The 24,561-nt window shown below is 40.5% G+C and overlaps 1 protein-coding gene across 4 annotated transcripts in view; it reads left to right on the top strand.

Moving 5' to 3' along the window:
- Positions 1 to 24,561, top strand: part of lrguk (leucine-rich repeats and guanylate kinase domain containing) — a 159,666-nt gene that overhangs the window by 41,735 nt on the left and 93,370 nt on the right. For 3 of the 4 annotated variants that reach the window (XM_043713222.2, XM_087999384.1, XM_087999387.1), the window contains exon 11: positions 18,558 to 18,677. In XM_043713222.2, the coding sequence (XP_043569157.1) occupies positions 18,558 to 18,677 (120 nt within the window). Of the gene's footprint in view, positions 1 to 18,557; positions 18,678 to 22,524; positions 22,583 to 24,561 lie in introns of all 4 variants that reach the window. The other variant, XM_087999385.1, reaches the window with a different exon arrangement.

A 24,561-nucleotide genomic window follows, 5' to 3' on the forward strand; every position in this document is an offset into this window, starting at 1 on the left:
CAGTGGTTAGTTGGTTGCCGGAGATAGAGATGGAGAGGTCCAGGAAGGGGAGGAAGATGTCTGAGATGGTCCCGTTTAAGTATGTCTACTGACTCCCCTTAAGTGCATGGTCCTACCAGACACTAATACCGTCTATGAACTGAATACATTTGAACACAGAGTAAAGCCTTGTGTGTTATGGCTCACCATTTCGGCACGAGAATCAAGCTCCATTATTTAGGATTTGATGTGTTTTATCTCCTGGTTATAATTTTTTTGGAACCAGTGCTCTAATGGGGGACTTTAAGCTATGTTTGGATAGATTAATTTAGATGGGCCAAAGAACTTCCTCATCTGTCCCTACCTTGTGATTAACGTATTCATTAAAATAAAAAAAAACATAATTTTTCCATTGACCCTGGGGCTGCTGTCTCATTAGAGAGAGATAACTAGTGGTGGGTTAACATCGAGTCATCACACATCAAGGGAGAGGAGAGGTAGAGAAGGATAGTCCTTCATGGTAACTTCAGTACCTTAGTATCCTAAACCATTGCAGCTCTTCAGAAAGAAAAATAAAAGTTTCTGCTCATATTATGCTTTCATGTACTGGGTCATCACCAATTGCTGTGTTTTTAAAATTTATTCATGGGATGTATGCACTGCTGGCTACTTCAGCATTTATTATTTATATTGATATTTAATGTGTATCCCTAATTACTCAATGAGATTAAGAGTTATGGATCTGGAGTCATATGTAGATCAGACCCAAGTAGGGACAGGAGATTTCCTTCCCTGAAGGACATTAGTTTGCACCATCTGCCATGGTGGGACATGATACGATTGTCATGAAAAAGTGTTTATTCCAAGACTGTCTTCACTTCAGGTTTTTCATCATCTAGCTTTACAGTCAGTGAAACACTTGTTGAAATGAAGTTACTGTTTAAATGGGAGGGAAGTGACAGCTAATTTGTGCATAACAACATTCCACAAACTGCAGTGAGAAGTGACTCGGTAAGTATTTTCTGAAGATGTTGTTTGAGGGCTAAAGACTGGTCAGGTAGATATTCTCATTCATTATTACCTAATTGAATAAATGGCAATAAATTTCCACAGGCCTTCTGGTTCAAGTTTGTTTTGCACTGAGATTGCAATGGGATGAGTGAACTTCTTTAGCCAGTTTTCACAGAATTTTGTTTGGGGCCAAACCATGTCATTTGCTAAAGAAAGTCAACCACATCAGACATGTTCAAGGCGGGGAGGACTGCTAAGTCAGAAATTTCCTCAACCGCAATCTGGCAAACAACCAATGGCTGATATGCCAGCTGATAAGAGATTCCTTGGCCACTTAATGCCACAGCTGAAGCCTACTTGTGAGTCTAGTCCGGAGTGTGGGCTGACACCCTGAAGAAACATTTTGAGTTTCACAATCTACTATTACAGGGGATCACTAAGACAAACCAGACTTTTTGCTGAGGGATTTTGTTCAGCTTGCATTGTATTCTGTGGGATCTCTGGACTGGCTGGTGCCCACAGTAAGGGAAGATGTATGTAAATCATTTGAAATGAAGGGAATGTCGTCACATTCATTTGCAACCTTAGGATTAGGAGCCATTTGAGGGAGGTGTGGCAGGAAAGTGGTACCAGAACTTATATAAAAAAAACATAGTTACCCATTTTTCTTTCAATGCATGGTCTTTGATTTATTGCTGATTAGATAATGCCAACATTCATGGGAACTTAGGAACAGAAGGAGACCATTCAACAGATCTCATCTGTCTGTTTTACTGTTCAGTTAGATATTTGGTAATTTTTATCTTAAATTCATCTATCCATCTTGGTTCTTTAACACATAATAGCACTGGGAAAGAAAATTGTATTAAACACAGATGTGAAATTTTGAATAGACCATTCTCTAACATTTCTGCTACTATAACATGTCTGAATAAAGAGGTTATTCTCTGTGTAATGTACTGGGAGTGGAGGGGTGGGCATAATTCATTCATGGCATGTCTGTGCCAACGTTAGGCCAGCATTTATGGCCCTCCATATTTGTTGTTGAGAAGGTGGTGATAAACTGCCCTCTTGAATCAATGTAGTCCATTTGCTATAGACTCACAATGCCATTAGGGCATATGTGCTGTCCTTGTCATTCCAGATGGTGGAGGCTATGGATTTGAAAAGTGTTGTCTAAGGACCATTGGTGAATTCCTGCAGTATAGCAGATGGTATACACTGCTGCTGAGCATGGGTGGTGGAGGCCTTGAATGTTTGTGGATTTAGTGCCAATTAGTGGGCTGCTTCTTGAGTGTTGTTAGAGGTATTAACAAGTGATTTTTGAATGAGGCATAATTTGCTATAACTACAATTAGCCAACAGTTACATTCCCCTCCATGATCTTTATTCCAAGCTTTCCTCTTTTTTGATTAATTGTCATGGTGGTATGTTTATGATGCCTGACCTTTAACACTGAAGCTGAACCATTTTAACTACTATCTGGACTTTGGAAAGAGGACAGCAAGATTCCTTTTCTCCCAAACCTAATGCTTCTTATTCTCCAAAGTTCTCATTAGACAATCATAGAACATAGAACATTACAGCGCAGTACAGGCCTTTCGGCCCTCAATGTTGTGCCGACCTGTGAACTAATCTAAGTCCACCCCTCTACACTATCCCATCATCATCTAGATACTAATCCAAGGACTGTTTAAATGCCCCTAATGTGGCTGAGTTAACTACATTGGCAGGCAGGGCATTCCACGCACTTACCACTCTTTGAGTAAAGAACCTGCCTCTGACATCTGTCTTAAATCTATCACCCCTCAATTTGCAGCTATGCCCCTTTTTACAAGCCGACATCATCAACCTAGGAAAATGACCCTCACTGTCCAGCCTATCTAATCCTCTGATTATCTTGTATGTCTCTATTAAATCCCCTCTTAGACTTCTTCTCTCCAATGAGCACAGACCCAAATCCCTCAGCCTTTCCTCCAGACTAGGCAACATTCTGGTAAATCTCCTCTACACTTTTTCCAATTCTCCCACACTCTTCCTGTAATGGGGCGACCAGAACTATGCACAGTATTCCAAGTGAGACTGCACTAGCATTTTGTACAGTTGCAGTGTTACATCATGGCTCCCGAATTCAATCCCTGTACCAATAAAACCTAACACACTGTATGCCTTCATAACAGCACTATCAACCTGGATGGCAACTTTCAGGGATCTATGTACATGGACACCAAGATTCCTCTGCATATCCACAGTACCAAGAATCTTTCCATTGATCCAGTATTCTGCTTTCCTTTTATTCTTCCCAAAGTTATTCACCTTACATTTATCTACATTGAACTCCATTTGCCACCTCTCAACCAAATTCTGCAGTTTATTCAAGTCCCCTTGCAATCTGCAACAATCTTCCACACTGTCCACCCACTCTCCAATGCATTCAAGAATGAACAGTCTTGTCTTTGCAAAATAGCTGTTTCTCCCAGCAGGGCAGAATTTTCAGTGCTTCAAGTACACAGAACAAAGGCATTTTTAACCTTTGACTGATCTGTCAACCATTATATATTGCATAAATGTTTTATGGCTACTACTTCTAGATTTATTTGTACTCTACCATTTCTCAGGTAATGGCTACACTTTCATGTGCTTTTTATAGGTTGACATAACCTCTTAGTTTATCTTCTAGTTTAATTGCAATATACTGTATTACCTCTGCTGTTTGTTCCAAACTCTGTCCAATTCAGACCTTGCATTATAGAGCCATAAAGTCATACAGCATAGAAATAGACCCTTTGGCCCAACCAGTCCAAGCTGAACATAATCCCTAAACTAATCCTACCTGCTTGCTCCTGCCCCATATCCCTCAAAACCTTTCCCAATCATGTACTTATCTAATTGTTGTTTAAATGTTGTAACTGTGCCCACATCCACCAATTCCTCAGGAAATTCATTCCACACACGAACCGCCCTCTGTGTAAAACATTTTTTAAATCTCTCTCCTCTCCCAAGACTTGAAATCCTCCATCCTAGGGAAAAGACACCTACCATTAATGCAATCGATATCCCTCATGATTTCATAAACCTCTACAAGATCACCTCTCAACCTCTTATGCTGCAGTGAAAAATATCCCAGCCCTTCCAGCCTTTCTTTATAACTCAAACCTTCCATACCCAGCAGCAGCTTGGTAAATCTTTGCTTAACCATCTCCAGCTTGATAATATCCTTCCTAGAACTGGGTGACCAGGACTGGACACAGGATTCCAGAAGAAGCCTCACCAATGTCCTGTAAAACCTCAGCATGACTTCCCATATTCAAAGGACTGAACAATGAAGGCAAATGTATTAAATGCCTTTTTAACAACCCTGTCTACATGCGATGTTAACTTCAAAGAATTATGTAACTGAACCTACAATACTACCCAAAGCCCTGCCATTAATTGTGTAAGTCCTGCTCCTATCTGCTTGCAATGCCTCACAATTATCCCAACTAACTCCATCTGTCATTTTTCAGCTCCTCGACCCAATTGATCAAAATCCTTTTGTAAATTTAGAAAACCTTCTTCACTGTCTATTATGCCATCAATGTTGGTGTTGTCTGCAAACTTACTAACTGTGCTTTCTATATTCTCATCCAAATAATTTATATAAATGACAAACATCTGAAAACTGAAGGCAAATCTGCCTCTAGTCAATCTTAGCTGAAATTTTGTTCACAACTGAGGTTTACAAGTTGGCTATTGGCCATCATAAGGCCCATCACTGCATTTCTTTAGTAAAGCTCTTCTTGCATTCAGTCAAAACTACCTCAGTGAATATATACTGAACTTCACATGTCCAATCCATGCTCTGTGACATGTAATGATTGACAGGTAAAAGTTAATGGTATGTAGCAGTGATGCATCAATCTGTTTCATGGCTATATTGTTGAATTATTTAAGTGAAAGTGCTGAGGCTCAATATGAATAAGTGGTTAGTGAGTTTGATTGAATTCCACTGTCATCTTGTACTTTTAAGAATCTGGCATATTGACTAATGTGGGTAACCGCTAAAGTGGGTTCCTATTGGTGCTGTCCCAGCTGAATTGACCTCATCCAGTAAAATGCTAACAACATAGCAACATTGTTTCATGATTCTGGTAATAGCACTAAGTTTAACAGCCTTCAAGTCAGCGGAAAACCAGTTGCTGAAGTATTGCCATCTGCTGCAGGAAATTCTTCAATGAACAGCACCATAAAGCAATCATACACACACGCACATACACATACATATGCCTTTGCTTTTTTGCTCCACCACTGTCCATCTCAGTCTTTATTCTTTTTATTTGTAACAGGCTACACAAGTTATTTCATCACCTTTCCAACTAACTAATACCAGAAAGATGGCACAGTTTTTATTCATTCACAGGATGAGGGCATTGCTGGCTAGGCTAGCATTTAATGCCCATCACTAATTGCCCAGAAGGCAGTTGAGATTCAACTATATTGCACTTATCCCTGGACCATTTGGACAACAAGGATACCTACATCCTGCTAATTGACTACAGCTCTGCCTTCAACATCATTATCTTCTTCAGACTGATTTCAAAATGTCGTGATCTTGGTCTCAGCTCAGCCCTCTGTAACTGGATCCTCAGCTTTCTAACCTACAAACTGCAATCAATGTAGATAGGTAACTGCATTTCTTCCACAATAACACTTAACACTGTTCACCCACGAGAGTTGCAGAATTCCAAACGAAGACCATCTATCGGTTCACTGGCAACACCACTGTAATAGAAAGGATATCTAACAATGTCCAGCCAAAATACAGACGGGAGATAGAGGGTTTGGTGAAGTGGTTCAATGAGAACAAGCTCTCTCTCAACATAGGCAAGACTAAAGAACTGATCATTGACTTTAGTAAGGAAGGAGTAGAACATGCCCCCATCTACATCAATGGAACTGAGGTCGAGAGGGTGGAGAGTGTCAAGTTCCTTGGAGTGACAATACCAACAACCTGTCCCAGTCTTCCCACATAGTTGCAATGGTGAAGAAGGCACAACAACACCTTGCTCAGGCAGCTCAAGAGATTTGGCGTGTCTATAAAGAGGATTCCTGAAGAAGGGCTTATGCCCGAAACGTCGATTCTCCTGCTCCTTGGATGCTGCCTGACCTGCTGCGCTCTTCCAGCAACACATTTTTCAGCTCGTGTCTATAAAGACCCTCACTTCTGAAGACCTCCTCGTGGGTCTGCTCCTGGGCCTGGCTAAACTGGCCATCAACAGGTCCAGGCAGCAGGCCGTGGAGGGGGTCGTTAGGGCCGACTGCCTGCCCCTCTTCCGCGGTTACGTTAGGGCCCGGGTGTCCTTGGAGAAGGAGCACGCGGTGTCCACCAACACCCTGGAGTTGTTCAGGGAGAGGTGGGCGCCGCAGGGAGTGGAGTGCATTATTTCCCCCTCCAACTCTATTTTGATTTAGTCCCTACCTTTACTGTTTGATCACACAGCATTGCCTTTTTTATGAAGGGCACTGCTTGTCACTGGCCACTTGGGTGTTTTCCTATCTTCCTGGTGGTGGAAATTGAATAAAGATTCGTTCACTTTGTGTCTCTCACTGTGTTTCACACCTGCACACACACACCATGGGTGCTGAGGAAAAAAATAAGCACTACTGCAGTTAGGTGGTCGTGTGGGGGTTAAATTTTAAAAAAAAGGACAGAAGTGTCTCTTTGTGAAGAAAAAAGGAAAGACCCTCACTAACTTCTACAGATGCACAATTGCAAGCATATTGTGCGGGTGCATGACGGCCTGGTATGGAAACTGCTCTGCCCAGGATTGGAGGAAACCGCAGAGGGTGGTGTGCACAGTCCAGGCCATCACAGGAGCCAACCTTCCATCCATGTACTCCATTTACACAGCTCGCTACTGCAGAAAGGCAGCCAACATCATCAAAGACCCTTCACGTCCCAGTAATGATCTCCTACAATCTCTTCCGTCATGCAGAAGATACAGAAGCCTGAAATCACCTACCAGTAGATTCAAGGACCACTTCTTCCTGGCCAATATAAGACCATTGAATGGACTATCTAGCCTCAAATAATGCTGATCTTGTGAACATTGATCTCTCTTTTATGGCCTGTGCAATGTTACCAGTATGCCTCCTGTTCTGTACATCATTGCTTAATATGATCTGCCTGTAGTGCTTGTAAGAGTGTGGTGCATCCAAGGAGCAGGAGAATTGACGTTTCGGGCATAAACCCTTCATCAGGAATGAGAGGCTTTGAATATGGGAAGTCATGTTGAGGTTGTACAGAACATTGGTGAGGCACCTTCTGGAATCCTGTGTCCAGTTCTGGTCATCAGCAGGTCACAAGCTTCATTCCTGATGAAGGGTTTATGCCCGAAACTTTGATTCTCCTGCTCCTTGAATGCTGCCTGACCTGCTGTGCTTTTCCAGCACCACACTCTCGACTCTGATCTCCAGCATCTGCAGTCCCCACTTTTTCCTGTACTGCTTGTAAACAAAGCTTTTCACTGTACTTCAGTACACATGACAACAAATAAATCAATCAATATTGCTGTGGATCTGGAGTCACAAAAAGACCAGGCTGGGTAAGGATGAGAGTTTACTTCCCTAAGAGGCATTAGTGAACCAGATGGGATTTTTCAACAATCAACAATGGATTCACAGTCATCAGTATATTCTTAACTCCACCACCTACCAAGATTGGATTCAAACCTACGTCCCAGAACATTACCTAGGTCTCTGGATTAACAGTCTAACCGTAATGTCACTAGGCTACCACCTCCCTGATCAAGTACTTCCACATTTCAACATTTACCCAGTACAAGAGCTCCTCATTTGGTGCCCCCTCCCTACCCCTTATCACTGTACTCTATGACTCACCTGTTGTTTAGTTCAGCAACTGAATCTTATGGGACGTGTACAACAGTGCTTGGCTTACAAACATTGAGGAGAATAATGTAGGGTGCTGGCCCACTGACATTGCTCTTCGGCTGCAGCTTCAGTTGACAGTGATAAACCTTCATGTTGACAGCATCAGATTTTCACATTGACAGTGAAATTCACAAGCAACATCTCTGAGCAGAGCTTATGTTACAAAATATTTATCTCTTAAATGGCTGCAACTCTTTAATTTTCCAAAACTACATAATTTTGATATGAACTGCTGCTCTTCATGAATATATGTTTAAAACTGAATCTGGGAAATACCAGATAATTAACTTTGCTTTAAACCAGCTTGAGTTTCTCAGCATAGAGAAACTGGGTGGCCCGGTGGCACAGTGGTTAGCACTGCTGCCTCATAGCGCCAGAGACCTGAGTTCAATTTCCGCCTCAGGCGACTGACTGTGTGGAGTTTGCATGTTCTCCCCGTGTCTGCGTGGGTTTCCTCCGGGTGCTCCGGTTTCCTCCCACAGTCCAAAGATGTGCAGGTCAGGTGAATTGGCCATGCTAAATTGCCCGTAGTGTTAGGTAAGGGGTAAATGTAGGGGTATGGGTGGGTTGTGCTTCGGTGGGTCAGTGTGGACTTGTTGGGCCAAAGGGCCTGTTTCCACACTGTAATGTAATCTAATCTAATCTAAAATCATAGATAATTGACCTATTTCTCCAGCCCCACAGCATATTTACTTGAGATACTCAAGATAGCAATGCCAGCAGAATGTGCCAGCAGAAGAATCCAGATTTTGTTTCAGCATTCATTTAAGAAAAACCTAATCGCAGCAATCAATATTTTTGTGCTAAATCTCTCAATTCCGAGCTTTTCAAAAGTTTCCAGTGCATTGCTATGCTTGTTATTGAATAGGTTTTATGCCTGCGCAACTCATAAGACTCATCATCTTCCTTCTGCCTATTAGAAATTGAACTAAAATTTTCAACATTTACTTCGTTTAGGACACTTGCTGTCATGTGCAAAATAGTGGATTCCCAATCAAGATATAAAAAAACCTCGTGAAGCACTTGATCACCCAGTTTCCTGTAGAAAATATAGTTTGAATGACTCTGAACGTGTCATGTTAATGCAAAATTTACAACTGTAGAAATGTGGTGAAGAAGGAGAAAGAATAGTAACTTGCACGGAGTCAGAGTTGAGCGGTATGAGAGGCGTGGGTTCTGTTACTTTTCACCTTTGATATGTGAGTTGAAAAACTCAGAGTGAATAAAAGAATAACATAAAGGTTCTGCATGGAATAAACATGACTGAACTATTGAACCAGGTTCGCTGAAAGCAGTTTAAGACCTGAATCTTCCCGGGTCCTTGGAAGCTGGTGGTGTATGAGATTGTAAGATGGGTGCTAGTGTAGAAGTGGGGATAGATTGAAGCCAGGAAAGTAGCAAAAAGTCCCAATGGGACAGCTCCCCAATTCTGTTCTGCCTCTGAATATAATTCTTAGGATGTGTTACCATGGAGATGGGCAACCATTGAGACCAAGTTCCACTTATGGGTTATTTTCATACATGTGTGAAGTTTGCTTGGTGTTGCAAAAGCCAAGTCAAGAGGCAATCTCCTGGCTCAAGGTCAAAGGATTTTCAGAGCTGGCTCCCTATGCTGCCACCTTGCTATAAAATAACCACAAACTCTGCTAAATTCATTCCCTTTACACTCTGATGGCCCCAGCTGCTCTGGTCAATTTATCGTGGAATCTTACGCAAGGTTTTGAGAGCATCTCCATTTTAAGGTACCTGGTGAGCTTCTTGAGCCGCTGCATTCCATGTGGTTAGGTAGACTCACATTGCCACTAGGGAGGGAATTCCAGGATTTTGATCCTACGACACTGAAGGAATATATTTTCAAGTCATGGTGGTGAGTGATTGAGGGTTTGGAGGAGTTGTCTAGAGAGGTTTGGTGAATTTCTACAGTGCATCTTGTAGTTGGTACACATTGCTGCTACTGAATATCATTGGAATGAATATTTATGAATGTGGTGCCAATCAAGTGGGCTGCTTAGGCCTGGATGGTGTCAACCTTCTTGAGTGTTGTTGGAGCTGCAGCCATCCAGGCACGTGGGGACTATTCCATCACACTCCTGACTTGTGCCTTGTAGATAGTGGACAGGCTTTGGGGAGTCAGGAAGTGAGATACTTGCTGCAGTATTCCTAGCCTCTGTTCTACTGTTGAGGCCACAGTATTATGTGGTTGGTTATGCGGAGTTTATGTTCAATAGTAACCCCCAGTATATTGAAACCGAGGAATTCAGTGGTGGTAATGCCATTAAATGTCAATGGCAGTGATTAGATTGTCTCTCATTGGAAATGGACATTGCCTGGCATTTGTGTGGCATGAATGTTACTTACCATATGTTTGCCCAGGCCTGGATATTGTCCTTCATTTGGGCATAGACTGCTTCAGTATCTGAGGAGTTTCAACTACTGCATAACATTATACAATCATTGGTGAACATTCCCACTTCTGACCTCTTGATGGAGCAGCTGAAGGTGTTTGGACCAAGGACACTACCCTGAGGGAGTCTTGTAGAAACGTTCTGGAGCTGAGATGACTGACCTCTAACAACCACAACCATCACCTTAAATGCCAGGTGTGACCTCAATTAGCAGAGACATTTCCCCCTGATTCCCATTGACTCCAGTTTTGCTCGGGCTTCTTGATGCCACATTAGGTCAAATGTAGCCTTGATGTTAGGGGCAGTCGCTCTCATCTCTGAAATTCAGTTCTTTAGAATGATGATGTTGGGTGCATTTGTACTTACAGTATTACATTTTATTTTGCTCAAAATTTGCAGAAATCCATGTAAAATTCTGTAAATCCCTCTTAAGAAATACAATCAGTCTGACCTAATATTAGGACACAGACAGACTTTAAACACCTTCAATGTATTATCTGAGCTGAGATGGTACCTGTTGTTAAAAACTACCTTGAGAAGGTAACTTTAAAAAAGTTCTGGGATTTACATATGAAGGAATCAAACTAACATGATCAGTCTAAAAGATGAAGACTCCAGTTGAATTTGTTTAATATTACATTCCATGACACTGCAATCCTGTTGCTATAAATTCTGTGCCATACAATTCTGCTCCAAAACCACCTGATGAGGAAGCAGTGCTTCGAAAGCTAGTGCCTCCAAATAAACCTGTTGGACTATAACCTAGTGTTGTGTGATTTTTAACTTAGCCTTTTCTCAGCCTGATAAAAGAAATTAAACTAGACTGACAATCTGCCATTGAACAAGGCACCAGAAACGATAACAACATACAAGACCTCTTTCCACCTATCACATTTCCGACGCCCCTCCCCCAAGTCCCTCCTCCCTACCTTTTATCTTAGCCTGCTGGACAAACTTTCCTCATTCCTGAAGAAGGGCTTATGCCCGAAACGTCGATTCTCCTGTTCCCTGGATGCTGCCTGACCTGCTGCGCTTTTCCAGCAACACATTTTCAGCTCTGATCTCCAGCATCTGCAGACCTCACTTTCTCAACATACAAGTCCTGCCAACCTTACAAAATCCTCCTTAAGAACATCGGATGGTTTTTGCTAAATTTGGGAGAGAGCTATGCTACAACTAGGCAAGCAGCAGCTTGATAATATTCATTCTCATCGAATCACACATTGCAGAAAATAGGCTGAATTTTGCTGAAAAGTTTTTTAAAGACACAGTTGCTAGACTGGGCCTGTTGCAGGAGGTGAGGGGACCAATAAGAGGGAAAAAATACTTTATTTTATCCTCACTAATCTATGTGTAACAGATAACAGATTGATAACAGTAATAGAGTGACCACTGTACAATTCTTATGAACACAAATTTTGGCCTTCACATTATTATGACACAACTTGACAAATCACAAATCAAAGAGGAGACTCAGATAGAGGTTATGATCATTTGTTCAAGCATATGCTAGGAGAGGCAGCCTTAATACAATCTAATTCTGGATTACTGGTGCTGGAAGAGCACCGCAGTTCAGGCAGCATTCAAGGAGCTTCGAAATCGACGTTTCGGGCAAAAGCCCTTCATTCCTGATGAAGGGCTTTTGCCCGAAACGTCGATTTTGAAGCTCCTTGGATGCTGCCTGAACTGCTGTGCTCTTCCAGCACCACTAATCCAGAATCTGGTTTCCAGCATCTGCAGTCATTGTTTTTACCTTAATACAATCTAAGACAGAAGTCTGGAAATGCCAATGTGAGATATTGTGTTATAGGTTATTTTTATTAACACTCACCAGCTCACTATATTCATTAACACTGGGTTCCTATTCATTCATTCATAACACTTTACTAACCCATTATTTACTGTAACACGGTCTCATTCATTCATTCATTCATAAAACCCCGGTTCTGTAGTATATTTTATTGTCATAAGATAGACCAAATTAAAACAACCCTTTCCAATTAAAACAATCCTTTCAAACATTACTGCTTTCTCACATCTTTAGTTCTGATCAGCCTTTTCTACAAGCAAGACTTACTTACCTCTGAATGAGTATCAAAGACCACTAACCTATTCAGAACAATACCTCCCCTGCCATCATATCTCCATGACTTACCCAAAACCGTGGAAAAATGATAATATTAATCAGCCCATACCTACGGTCCCAAATAGATTGCAGAAGACCAAACATTTTTCCCAATTAATATGTACTTGTTAAATACCTTTTAATTAGACCATTGTCCCTTTAAAAAAAATAACTGTCAAAACAGCACTTAAGTGAAATTGCATGAATGAGTGAAACCCACACCGACAAATAATAAACAAATCTCACAACCCAGCTGCAGTAATCAGGTTCACATCTTTTATTCTTTCATTAAGAACAGGTACAATTTCTAACTTATTTAGAGCATATAGATCTAGTATTTTTACTAAAATTTACTAATGTAAAACACAAAAGGATTAATGTCTCTTAATTATACAAGCAAACCGGACAGGCACTCTTTAATCCCATCAGAAGTAGCACCTGGCACTTAGCACATGTTTTAACCCATTTCCCATCTCCCAGGACAGAAGTCCCTCAAATCTTTATGTACTGTAGATAAAACATTGTAACACCATAGTAATGGAATTTTAGTATATGTAAGAACTGTATTTCAGGATTCTACTCAATTTTAATCTGATCATTTTATAACTGCATACTAAGCAGATGTAGTTTACCTATTTATCACAGTACATACATTAGGCATTGTTCTTATCCATTCAAGACCTACTGTTTTCTCTGCTGATTGTCCAACATGGGTTGTGTCCTTGTTTCCCTGGCCTGGCTGTTTGCCCTAGTTTCATTCCTTATCCTGACTAGATACTGATCTTCTGTTCTGCTTTTTTCTGCTTACTAAACTATACTTTGCACTGAAACTGTTAAACCTTGTTTAACACTTTCAACATTGACAATATCCTCCGTCGTGTTATGTCACACTACCACCATGCTGAATAGGATAGAATTAGAACAGATCTAAAAACTCATTCCTGGGCATCCATGAGATTCTGTGGACCATCAGCAGCAGAGTTGTACTTAATCTGTAACCTCCTGGCCCAGCACATATACCATTGGCTCAAAGCCAGGGAACCAATCCTGGTTCAATGAGTAATGCAGGATGGCATGCCAGAAGCAATGCTACACGTACCTATAAGTGAGCTACCAACCTCATGAAGCAACAACACAGGATTGCTTACATGCTAAGCAGCATGTGATAAACAGAATTAAGTGATCCAACATCTAATGGATGAGATCTAAGCCCTGCAGCCTTACCAAATCCAATTGTGAATGGTAGTAGATAATAAAACAAGTCAACAGAGGACGTGTTTCTGCAAGTATCCCAAATCGCAATGATGGAAGAGCTCAGCATATCAATGCAAAAGACAAGGTGAAAGCTTTTGCATCGATCATCAGCCAGAGTGCTGAGTTGATGATTCACTTCTGTTTCTGCCTAAAGGATGCAGTTTTTAGCAATTTGATTCACGCTGTGTAATATCGAAAATGACACTACTTACTGCAAAGGCTATGGATCCTGACTACACTTGGTAAGGGTTAAAAGCTTCGATCTGACTCCAATCTGGCAATAGTACTGCATATTTGTGTTCTGGAACTTGTTGCATGCTTGGCCAAGTTGTTCTAGTATACTTACAATACTAGCATTTGCTGTGCAACGTGTAAATTGGCCCAGGTATCTCCTTGCTACGAAAAGCAACACAAATGCAACAAAATTAATTACCACCCCATCAGTCAACTCACAATTATCAGCAAAATGATGGAAAGTGGTATTGACAGTGATATCAAGTGGCACTTACTCAATGACAGCCTGCTCAATGATGCTCAGTTTTGCATTCTGCCAGGGCCATTAGATTAGATTACATTACAGTGTGGAAACAGGCCCTTCAACCCAACAAGTCCACACCGACCCGCCGAAGCGCAACCCACCCATACCCCTACATTTACCCCTTACCTAACACTACGGGCAATTTAGCATGGCCAATTCACCTGACCTGCACATCTTTGGACTGTGGGAGGAAACCGGAGCACCCGGAGGAAACCCACGCAGACACGGGGAGAACATGCAAACTCCACACAGTCAGTCGCCTGAGGCGGGAATTGAACCCGGGTCTCTGGCGCTGTGAGGCAGCAGTGCTAACCACTGTGCCACCATGCCGCCCACAGGCTTCTGACGTCATTGTAGCGGTGGTCCAAACACGGTTAAAACAACTGAATTCAAGAGGGGATTTTATGGTGGCTGCTGTCAAGTCAAAACAGGTGTTGAGTGGGTGTGGCATCAGTAAAGAGCCTTAGTAAAAATTGAATTAATGTGAATTGGTGGAAAACTCTGCACTGTTCGAAGCTTACCTAGCACAAAGCAAGTTGGTTCTTAGCCATGTACAACACTGCAGGAATTCCTCAGAGTAGTGTCCTGGGCTTCTTCACCAATGACCTTCCCTCAATCATAAGGTCAGAAGTTGGGGTGTTTGCTCATGATTGCACAATATTCAATACTCAGATACTGAAGGAGTCCTTATCCAAATTCACAAAGACCTGGATGCACCTGAGTTTGACAAGTGACAAATAATCTTCACAAGTGCCAGGGAATTGATGGCATATTGGTTAAGTCACCAGTAGGTGATTTGGAAACCCACACTAATGCTCTGGGAATACTCATTCAAATCACACCATAGTAGCTGGAATTTTAATTAATCTGGAATGTAAGGTAATTCTATTAATGGTGACCATGAAATGACCATCAATTGTTGTAAAAGGTCATCTGCTTCACTAATGCCCTGTAGGGAAGAAAATCTGCCCTACCTGTGTTGTCTGGCCCACTTGTGACTCTAGATTCACAGTAATGCAGTTGATTCTGAATTCTAGAATAGCTCAGCAAGTCACTTCATTCAGAGACAATTAGGGATGGGCAACAAATGTTGGCCGTGAAAAAATTAAAAATCACAAGGGCTAGGTGATAATCACCTCTAACAAGAGAAAATCCAACCATTGCATCTTGACATTCAATGGCATTACTATCATTGAATTCCCCATTTTCAACATCCTGGGTTCATATTGAAAAAAGAAACTGAACTGGACTCACCATGTAAGTGTGCGAATAAGAACAGGTCAGAGATCCGGAATTCTGTACTAAGTAATTAATGTTCTGGTTCCCCAAAGACTATCTTTCATCAACAAGACATGAGTCAGGAGAATGATGGAACAGTTTTCACTTGCTTGGATGAGTGCACCTCCAATAGCACTCAAGAAGCTTGAAACCATCCAGGTCAAAGCCACAGGCTTGCTTGGCACTCCCATCTAACACCGGTGCTCAATGGCTGCAGTGTGTACCACCTGTAAGTTCCAATGCTACCAGCCAACAAAGCTGGCATGTTTCAAATCTCTGACCTCTTCCGCCAAGAATGACCAGGACAGCAGATACATTGGAACAAGTTCCCTTTCAATTCATGCACCATCTTAGTTATAAATAGTTCACTGTCACAGAACCAAAATCCTAGAGCTTACCCTCTGACAGTACTGTGGGTGCAAGCTGAATCAACTTCAGTTACTTCGTTAATGAGCTTCCTTCCATCATTAGGTCAGGAGTGGGGATGTTTGCAAATGACTGCATAATGTACAGTTCCATGGCCAGACAGACCACCCAAAATAATTGATTTATGATGAACTTCGATAAAGTGGCCATAAAGTAAAGTATGCTGGGAATGGAAAGCCAGCTTGACTAACATAATGCCAATAAGCATCATGCAGAACTCAGGTTGCAGCTGCTGACAGTTTGCAAACAAACCTGATAACTGCAGCCACTGCAATACATACTTGAAGTTGGACTTGAATGGGACAATAGAATGTTGCCTTCTGGACAATCAGAAGCATTGGGTCATTTGCCAGATCCAGACGTGCCTAGCATCCTTATTTGGAGAGGCTATATGTACCCAGCACCTACCGTAATAGACACCTTAAGGCCACCCTGCCATCACCATATAAATGCTTGGTTGTGTCCAATCGATTAGGGTGATCAAACCTGATCAATCCATTGGAAGATACTGAAGACGTTAGAGTATAAGAATCACTGCAAAACCTCACTTAATGCGAGAATAACCACCAAAAGAGAAGACACCCCAGAGACCCTCAGGAGAAGACCAGACGACATCACCACATGAAGCCTGGCCAAGTTCGCATGTGGTGGTATACAATCATCCAAAGTCAAGTTAAAGCATAAGATAGTGTGTCATATTTATCGTTAGTTTATAGTATACTTTATTGTTCTAACATTAATTCTGCCAAATAAACAAGTATTATTGTGTATCATTATTAAGAGTCAACTCACAGTTCTTTTACTGAATATAAGAATTTAAACGCACTGTGTGGCAGGCACAACAATACCATTTGTGTCTCCTCAGATACTGATTGAGTCCATGTCCAAATGCAGCAAGACTTGGACAATATCTGGACTCGGGCTGACAAGTGGCAAGTAATACTTGTGCCAACCAAGTCTCAGGCAATGACAATCAGTAATAAGAGAGAATCTAACCATCACCCTTGACACACCCTACAATCCATGTACTACAGTTATGACTGACCAGACTGTGAACTGGACTAGTCATGCAAACATTGTGGTTACATTAGCAGGTCAGTGGCTAGGAATCCTGCAATGAAAAACTCATCTCCTGTAAAACCTGACCACCATCTATCATGTCAGGGGTGTGATGGAATTCTCCCCATTTGTCTGGATGAGTGCAGCTAAACGACAAGTAAACAAGAACCTTGACACCATTCAGGAAAAAGCAGTCTGCTTGATTGGCACTACACCTGCAAACATTCATCCCTACCACTGCTGATATAAGTGGCAACAGTGTGTACCATCTACGGTATGCAGTGCAGAGATTCACTGAGGCTCCTTAGATAGCACCTACCAATCCACGATCGCTACCTTCAGGTAGGACAAGTCCAGAATGTACTTGCAAGTTTCCGCCCAAACACTCACCATTTAACTTAGAAATATATCACCTTTGCTTCACCATCCCTGGATGAAAATTATAGAATGCTTCCCCAGCATTGTGGGTGTACCTACATCAATTGGACTGCAGTTATTCAAGAATGCAGCTCATCATATCCTCCTGTTAAGAACAAGCAATAAATGCTGGTGCACCCAAAAAAAGCCCACATCCCTTGAACGAATACATTTAAGACGTTCAAGAAAACTGTTCATCACCACTTTCTCCAGAACAATTAGGGATGGGCAATAAATGCTGACCAAGGCAGCATCATGAATGAATATATGCAATATATAAATTTGCTTGGTTGTCTCAGACTAACAAGCAGGCTAACTTGAGTAAAAATAAAGCAGGTATTTACAGTATGTATTACTTTGGGTTTGTCACTGTTGAGGCAGATTCCTTGTACTGGGAGTTGGCAGCTTTAGGATAACATTTTTAGTCAGACAAGCCACAGTTGGATAAACAAATTAAAAAAAGACATGAATTGCAAAGAAATGTGTTGATATCCAGCATTGTATTTGCCTGTTAAGAAAGTAGAAAATAAACTTACATATATATGGCATCTTTCATAATCTCAGGGTGTCCCAAATCGATTAATCATCGATTAAGTAGTTTTGAAATGTAGCAACTGTGTTATGAACAAAATGCTGCAACTTTGACTGAATAAGATCCTACAAATAGCAAGGAGATAAAAATCAACTAAAATTGCTGGAAAATTTCAGCAGGTCAGGCAGCATCTGTGGAGAGAAATCAATTAACATTTCGGATCCATGTGACCTTCTTCAGAATTGGACCAAAAACGTTAACTCTGATTTCACTCAGTAGATGCTGCCAGACCTGGTGAGATTTTACAGCAATTTATGTTTTTGTTTCAGATTTCCGGCATCCACAGTTCTTTTTTTTTAAATCTGATAAACCGTTTTAATGATATTTATTGAGAGATAAACCTTAGCTTAACATGAGAGATTTCCCCTGCTTTTCTTCAAAATATTGCTTTGAGATTTTTTTGCACCCATCTGAGAGGTGTTGAAATGTTTCTTTCAATAGACAAAATGGTTGATTCTCTTAAGCACCAGCTTCTTCACTTGTTTCAAAATTTATGAAAGGAATTTTTTGAGATTCTTTTACACGTACTTGCTTTTTTTGCAGCACCTTGCCTAACTTTGATATTCCATATCCCATGCTCGTTCTGGTGGGCCCCCAGGCCAGTGGAAAACGAGAACTTGCTCACATGCTTTGCCAAGAATTCAGCAACTATTTTGGATATTGGTAAGTACAATGATAGTATTTGTCATTTTGCACTGCATGAAATAATTAATTATGTGATCTTTAAAAGCAAAAAGAGGAATCTGTGACACAACAGCCTTTAATTTAATTGGGTGTCCTGTATTGATCCAAGTAATATCTTTCCATTGCTGTGAGGGTAGAACATGAATAGTTCTGACCAGTATTTGAAAGAGTTTGAAAATGAAAAGTATAAATGATAGTGTGCAATTGAGTTCTCAGTCTCTTTTCCTTCTTCACCTCCATCCATGTAGTTACTTTCCTATCTCTTCATGAGGAGTATTTCTTCATACAATGATAAAATGCCTTGATATGAGATATTTGACCATTCCAAAATGTCAATACATTACCCTGTTCCCTAAATATGTCTAGAAAGAAAAAAATTTGGATTTATATTAGGGATGGGCAATAAATGCTGGCCTTATGATTGAAGTCCATATACCACAAAGAAATGAGAGTGAGTTGTGTGTTAACTAGGGGATACAGTTTAACGTATCATTTAACTGCCAATACTGCAGTACTGCTTCAGTATTGCAGTATTGCATCAGCCTGATTTATGTCCTGAAGTGCCGGAACAGGCTTGATCCTTCAACCTAATGTCTAATAGGCTATAAAGGTCTTACACTGAGCTAGGTTAACATTGGAACAGAGTTGGCACCCAACTATTATACAAGATCTGACCCAATATAAAAATGCAAATTAATATGCCTTACATCTGTTAGTTTCATGGACAGAAACCCACTAGGGATTAGTTTCCTGTCATTTAGAGCTCATAGCATAAATGAATTTAAGGAGAAGCTAAATAAACGCAAAGGAAATTGAATGGAAGATGTGTTGATAGGATTAGATAAAGAGTGGTGGGTGGAGTCCTTTGGGGCATAGCTTAAAAGTTAGAGCCGGACCATTCATGAGAGATGTTAGGAAGTACTTCTACATACTTCTCTTCCGTAAATTGCAGTTGATGCTAAGTCAATTGTTAATTTTGAATTTTAGATGAATAAAAAGATATTAAACAAAGGTCTTAAGAGATATGGGCCAGACGAGATAGGCCACAGATCAACCATACTCTCACTGAATGGTGAAACATGTTCGAGGGACTGATGACCTGCTCCTGTTTCTATGTTCCTATGACTAGTTAGGCCAAATAGATTGTTTCTGTGCTGAACATTTTATGTAGTTTAATAGCACACCAGTATGAATGCCAGGTAAAGTCACAGTTAAATTGACAATTTCATTTGCTTTCATTTGATAACAATAATGACATTTTAAACAATGGTAATATGCATTATGCAAGTAAGAGTGAACCGATTAGCATATGAATTGTGTAGATGCGCGAATCGTACAGAAGGCTAAATTGGATTTTGTGCAGGAAAAGACTATTGATTCAATAAAACCACCACTTCATGTACTTGCTTTTCTACTGGAAGATAACTCAATATTATAATTATGCAGATGTCTGATTAGATTAGGCACTGGGGAAGAAAACATTTTATAGGCAGCCCAAATGAACCCATTTATGAACAGATAAACTTTGTAGTTGATGCATTAACATTATGTTCTATTTCTTTGAGAAGTATTATTATGGAATAAGAATCCAAGTAATTTCATTGTTACATCAATACCATTACCATCTATTGTGAATACAGATGTAAGTCTTCTATAAAATGGCTGTCATCTCTCTCCAGAAAATCAAGTGAATAGTGATTAAAGTTAGCAGTTAACAAGCTCCAATAACGTAATACTCTAATAGTTCATGTCTGCTTTTTGGCATTTTTAATAAGCTTAAGCAGGGCAAATGTGGGAGAGAGGGTCAGGGGAATAGAGAGAACATTTTTGCTTCCCATCCTTTTCAAATTGAATATTCTATGTCCCGGTGTATGGCTAATAGGAATTCAGACAAAGACTACAATAAATTATTAGCCTGAACTGACTCAATGTGGCATCTACGTAAAGTGATATAGTATGTAACTGAAAAGAAATTATGCTATTGATAATGTAACCCGCACATGTGAACTATATTAAATAAGTCTTATTTCTCCGAACAAAAGGAATTCATATTGACTGGACCATTTTTTTCTGTGCCAATTGAATATTCTGAAAAAAATATTTTCTGACACCTCCTTCCTTGTCTTTAGAATCATAGAATCCCTACAATGTGGAAACAGGCCATTCAGCGCATCGAACCTAGATTGAAGAGCATTCCATCCAAACTCAACCTCCCTACCCTCTCCCTGTAATTCTGCATATCCCATGGTTAGTCCACTTAACCTACACATCCCGGGACACTATGGGCAATTTAGCATGGCCAATCCGCCTAAACTGCACATCTTTGGACCGTGGGAGGAAACTGGAGCACATGGGAAAACTTACACAGACACGGGGAAAATGTACAAACTCCATACAGACAGTCACCCGAGATTAGAACCGACCCCAGGTCCTGGAGCTGTGAGGCAGCAGTGCTAGCCACTGTGCCACCCATCTAATCCCTCCATGCTTCTAAAAGAGTGCCATTAAAAGCTTGCCAGCCTATAATTAAAACTCACTGGTTTACAAATTTCTTTCAATGAAGGTAATCCACTACCTTTAGCAGGTGACAATCCTACACCAAAGTAGTGACTCTTATCTGTCTTCAGAAGTGGCTACTCAGTTGCAAAGGAACACAGATATTCTGGTTAGGCAATAAACATTTGGTACAGTAAGCCACATGCTGTAAGAAAAATGCTACTGAAATTGTTTAACAGGGTGGTTCTGGAGAAGTAGTAATGGGCAAGAAATGCCAACTTGACAGTCATATCTATAGACCAGCAATTAATTAAAACAGAATTGAGGAGTTGGTCAGTCTAGCTGCTTTTTTTCATACTCCTCACATTAGGCTAGATACATATATTTTGAAATGGATTCTCAGTCTTTCAGTTATTGAATGTGTGCTGCACAGAGAACCGAAAAGTAAAGGGCGAATAAGTTCACTAAAAATGTTACAATTTTAAAGTTTTTGCTTGTTACGTATAATTAAAAAAATGTGCAGTTGCAGGCACCTTGGGCATGTTACCATGGAAAAGAAGAAAACGGATGAATTTTGCAATGCTACATTCTTGGCGAGTGGTTAACAATCGAGAGGTCAAAGATTAAAATGTTAAATATTTTCTGATTTATTTATGAAAAACATAATTGAGCAAATATATTTACAGCATCACACTGCAGAAAGAGAAAGCATTTGAATAGCAAGACAGTAAACTAAAATATATCAAATAAATGGATGTAGGTTTGCTCGTTGAGCTGGAACGTTCATTTTCATACGTTTCGTTACTATACTAGGTAACATCATCACTGAGCCTACAGATGAAGCACTGGTGATATGGCCTGCTTTTTATTTATGTGTTTAGGTTTCCTTGGGTTGGTGATGTCATTTCCTGTGGTGATGTGCTTTCCAATGGTGATGTCATTTCCTGTTCTTTTTCTCAGGAGGTGGTAAATGGGATCCAAGTCAATGTGATTGTTGATAGAATTCTGGTTGGAATGCCATGTTAACAAACACATTGACTTGGATCCTATTTATCACCCCCTGAGAAAAATAACAATAAATGACATCACCACAGGAAATGACATCACCACAGGAAATGAAATCACTGACCCAAGGAAATCTAAACACATAATTAAAAAGTGGGCCATATGCTTCATCCAGAGGCTCACTGGTGATGTTGCCTACTATGGAGATGAAATGTCTGAAAACGAACCTTCCAGTTCAGTGAGCAAACCTATATCCAGAACCTTAACGTGAGCTACAAATCTTCTCAAAACTCGCTAATATCAAATAAATGTTTTCGCCCTCTAGCCAGTTTATACTGAAAGCCCACTATTGGCACACAGAAATTTCAGCTAAGCAAAGTCAGGTACAGTAAATTATCTTTATTGTTGAAGCTGTCATTACATCAAATATTATGATGATGAACAGATGGTTCTGCAAGTTTATAACATATTTTGCAGATGGACTGAAATATGGAGTCTACAGAAAATGAAAGCACTGAAATTAATTTAGCTATCGGTAGGGTGCAATGGTATGAACAATTGTAGCAGATAGCTAGGTGAATTTTTATCTCTATCATTTTACTGTTAAGTTTTGATCAGCACTAATTATTTAGGATGTACTGTGACAATTGTCATTTTATATCTTACAGTGTTTTCTTGATGGTAATTTCATTTTATGGTTCAATTCTTTGGTTTAACTGAGCTGATTCTTACCATGTTTTGGCAGTGTCATTTCCATCGAGTTTCATGGAGGGATTCTTTTTATGTGGCCTCGCAGTTTTCTTGTCCTGTTTTCTCCAATTCACCTCATTAACTACTTTACATGCACCTATGGCGACCCTCTTATCCGATGCTAGCCTAATCCTACCACTCTTCTGAACTGACCACAATATTATCAAAAACTCTGGCATCTCTGACGCATACCATCTTGGAACCCTGGCTGTACTCCAATTGGCAGTCCAGAGGTGCCCTTTACTGCACATCAGCCAGAAATTCACCCTGCACATCATCAACATATATGGTCAACACGTCCTTGCATATATTCAAGGCTGAGATAGACAGATTTTTAATCAGTAAGAGAATGAAGGGTTTTGAGGAGAAGGCAGGAATATGGAGTTGAGCATTATCAGATTAGCATGATCTCATTGAATGACTGACTGGACTCAATAGGCGAAGGGGCCTTATTCGGTTCCTATACCATGCAGTTTTATGATCAAGTGAGCTTTTTTAAAAATTTGATCATAGATGTGGGCATTGCTGGCTGGCCCAGTATTTTTTGCTCATTCTTAGTTACCCTTAAAAAGATGATAATGAGCTGCCTTCATCAACCACTGCCATCCTTTTTGTTGTAGGCAGATCCACAATACCTTTAGGGAGGGAGTTCTAGGAATTTTACCCAGTGATATTATGGGGATGATGATATTTTCCAAGTCAAGATGGAACTTGCTGACAATGGTGTTCCAATGTATCTGCTATGCTGTTTTTCCAGATGGTAATGGTCATGAGTTTGGGAGGTGTTGTCGTAGAGCATGGAATCTGCTGCCCCTTCTGCCCCATGTATAACAGACCCTGTGGACATTGTATCGGTTTGTACAACAATCTTCAGACTCACCCTGAGAATGGAAGAGACTCATCCTTGTCCACGACAGATTGCCAATTGTGTCAGCATGGAAAAAAACCCTTTGATCCAACTCATCCATGCCAATTAAGTTTCCCAAATTAAAATAGTCCCATTTGCCTCCATTTGGCCCATACCCCTCTAAACCTTTCTTATCCATGTACTTATATAGGTGTCTTTTAAACATTGTAATTGTACTTGCATCTACCACTTCCTCTGGCAGTTCATTCCACATACAAACCACCCTCTGTGTGAAAATGTTGCTGCTCAGGTATCTTTTAAAATCTTTCTCCTCTTACCTTAAAAAATATGCCCTCTAGTTTTGAACTCCTAATGAAAAGACCTTTGCTATTCACCTTATTATGCCCTTCATAATTTTATAGATCAGCAAATGATCACCCACTCAAACTCCAATGCTCCAGTGAATAAAGTCCCAGCCTACCAGCCTCTCCTTATAACTCAAACCCTCCAGTCCAGGCAGAATCCTTATAAATCTCTTTGAACCCTCTCCAGTTTAATAATATTCTTCTGATAGCAGGGCAACCAGAACTGAACACAGTACTCTACAAGTAGTCTTCCCAACAGCTGCACAACCCAACTCGTATACTCAATGGTCTAAGCAATGAAAGCAAGCTTATTAAATGTTTTCTCAACTACTCTGTCTACCTGTGGTGCAATTTTCAAAGAAATATATACCTGAACCCCTAGGTCTCCCTGCTCAGCAAC

This window comes from Chiloscyllium plagiosum, unplaced genomic scaffold (assembly GCF_037043375.1).
Source record: "Chiloscyllium plagiosum isolate Xiang-an unplaced genomic scaffold, Cpla_swu_hap1 HiC_scaffold_23, whole genome shotgun sequence".
NCBI classification, from domain to species: Eukaryota; Metazoa; Chordata; class Chondrichthyes; order Orectolobiformes; family Hemiscylliidae; genus Chiloscyllium; species Chiloscyllium plagiosum.